Raw genomic sequence first — 2,604 nt, 5'->3', positions numbered from 1 at the left:
TTACAAACCAATTGTTTGTTTAGTCAATAAAAGTTTTAATGATCGGTAAAAAAGTCGATAACATGGTTTAATACCATTTATTGCAGATGAAACTTAAAGTTAACATATCAAAACCTTTACATTTATTTAAGTTTTTAACATGAAATTAAAGCATAATTGGTACTGCATATTAATTTATAAAATAAAAAACAACTTATAAGTCTGTAAAGATTTTAAGTCACATTAGTAGTTATTGTATAGTAAAACAATTAAAAAAAGTTAAAAAAATCAAATAAGTTATAAATACTGTTTCTTTTTTAGTGTCTTTCATATGTATCAAAAGAAAAAGATCACGCTGCCGATATACAAAAATTAATATTAAATAGTAAAAGTATAGCTAAAAGTATTAGTTACATATACTGACACAAGTATTGACATGGTGTTAAATTGTCTCAATAGTTTTTATTTTTTAGTGTAACTGTAGTGTATATGAATTACGAAATAAAAGCAAAAAGAAACTGAGTATAATAAAAGTAGAAAGCAAAAACGAATATTTTCCTATCACATATCAAATAAACATTCCTTTAAAATTTTCATCATTTTAACTGTGCTTTAGTTTTAAACAAAAAAATATAATTTAATTGCGCAAAAATTCAAAGTAAAAATAAAAATTTTATACCAAAAAAAAAGCTTTTCGAAGCTTATATTTATGAGAAAATGTAATCTCATAAAATTAAATTAGATGACGAAAACGAAAAATAAAGATTTTTACTTTCAATTTCCAGTTCATTCTCACGCGAGAGAAATTTAAATCAAGTTGCTTGAACTTATTATTAAGAAAAAATATAAGTATTGATAAATAGTTTCATAAAACTCAATAGTATTTTTTAAATGTACAACTTTGGTTAGAAAAAATAACTTTGATCGAAATATTTTTATTCGAATAAGAATATTTTTTGAAATACGTAACTTGAATTTCAAGTAAGCGAATAAATTATCATTTCTAAAACTTGTATTGGTCTTTTAAATTAGAACATTTATTTAAATTTCCTTTAAAATTTGAACTATTTTTAGTTTTCATTGTAACTGCTTCCACTATGCATTAGTACATAAACAAGCTAATAATTGAACTGATTTTATTAATATGAGAACGAACGCAGGAGTACAGAGACAAACCGATTAATAATCAAAACAAAAGCTTTTTATAACATTAAACACAACTTAGAAAACAAAAAAAAAACATAGAAAAACAACTAGGTACAAAATTTACAACGAAGTAACTTTTCCGATGAATAAAGTTTGGTCTTCGTATAAAATCATGAACAAAAAAGGATGATCAACTGTGAAAAAGATTCGGTCTGAAGAACTTATTTCACATCGCACAGCACGACTCACTACAACTCTTGTTGATGCAGCAGCTTCAGTTCCCTCTTCACTTGTTTCAATGAAAGCTTTGTGAACTACTTCGGTTACATAAAGTCTTGAATCTCCTGCAAACATTGCGCTTAAATCAGATTTTTCCTTGTCAAAGGCGTCTTTAATTCCCAACGACCGCAGAGCTTCGGTCAAGCTTGCTTCAAATTCGATTTTGAACTTTGGCATTTTCAACAAAATTCGCTTTGTACTGAAACTTTTAGGATCTTTAAGGCTTTCAATAGTTTGGACGTCCAGCTTTTTCATTACATTTTTCAGTCCAAACCTTTCATCAGGTAAAATTATGAGCATTCTAATTCTTTTCTGCTTGTAAGGAATTCTCACACACTTGAATCCTTTTTCAACAAATGAAGTATACGAATGATACTTTTCCTGGAACATCATTTTAACAGTGGAAATTTTTTCTTTGGTACAATAGAATGGAGCATCTCTAGTGTCACTTAACTTGAACTTATCATACCAATCACCTTTGAAGTAGATACAACTAACTAAAACACATACAGTATCAAAATCCAAGTCGCTAAACAGATCTTTAATTTTTCCATTAGTACTATCTGCAACCCAATTATTGATTATAGTTTTCGATTCGTCTGCATTATTCTCGTAGTCTAAAGACTGAATTTGGCTATTAAAAGCATATTCCATGTCACGTTGGTAATTTTCATCAATCTCAAATTCTTCTGAAGGAAAGACAGAATTAGCAAGCTTGATTTGTAAGCCTTTGGAGTTGTAAGTTAGTACATCATTTAGCTTTTTAAGATTTGAAAGAAGTTGTTCATCCTTCACGAACCCTAGTGCTTCTTCAAGCTGCTTCTTGGTTGCTCCATTAGAACCTATTAGTAGCATTGAGAGGGCGAGAGAAACGCTCAATGGTGAAAAGAAAATGTTCTTGTTTTCATCATTGCTTTCACAAAGCTTATTAAAAAGATTGACATCAAACAAATTTATATTCATAATGATTTTAAACAATACTAACCTTGAAAAATATGTGTAATCGAGATTTTTGTTTGTATTTGTACAATAGAATTAAAGTTTTTAACTTTTATGTTATAGTTTGATAAGTTAAACTATAGACTTTCCTCGTTCTAATTTTCATACAGAACTTAATGAACTGATATAATTAAAACTTATCAATTTTTGTTACACGTTTAAAGGTGCTCCACCTCAAAAATAGCATCAAATAGTTATAAA

At 27.8% G+C, this 2,604-nt stretch overlaps 1 protein-coding gene across 1 annotated transcript; it reads right to left on the bottom strand.

The window, feature by feature from the left end:
* Positions 1-1,245: 1,245 nt before the first annotated feature.
* LOC145833118 (leukocyte elastase inhibitor-like) lies at positions 1,246-2,367 on the bottom strand. Its single transcript, XM_082940319.1, has one exon. The coding sequence runs from the start codon at positions 2,365-2,367 to the stop codon at positions 1,246-1,248; it is 1,122 nt and encodes a 373-aa protein (XP_082796445.1).
* Between the last annotated feature and the right edge of the window lie 237 nt (positions 2,368-2,604).

Source organism: Thalia democratica, chromosome 4 (assembly GCF_965202585.1).
Source record: "Thalia democratica chromosome 4, ktThaDemo2.hap1.1, whole genome shotgun sequence".
Taxonomy (NCBI): Eukaryota; Metazoa; Chordata; class Thaliacea; order Salpida; family Salpidae; genus Thalia; species Thalia democratica.
The sequence above is the reverse complement of the archived record's forward strand: the minus strand, read 5'-3'. Positions and strand labels throughout refer to the sequence as shown.

What these genes read in the sequence shown, in the direction of transcription:
- LOC145833118 (XM_082940319.1), bottom strand. Translation starts at nt 2,367, where the DNA reads ATGAATATAAATTTGTTTGATGTCAATCTTTTTAATAAGCTTTGTGAA.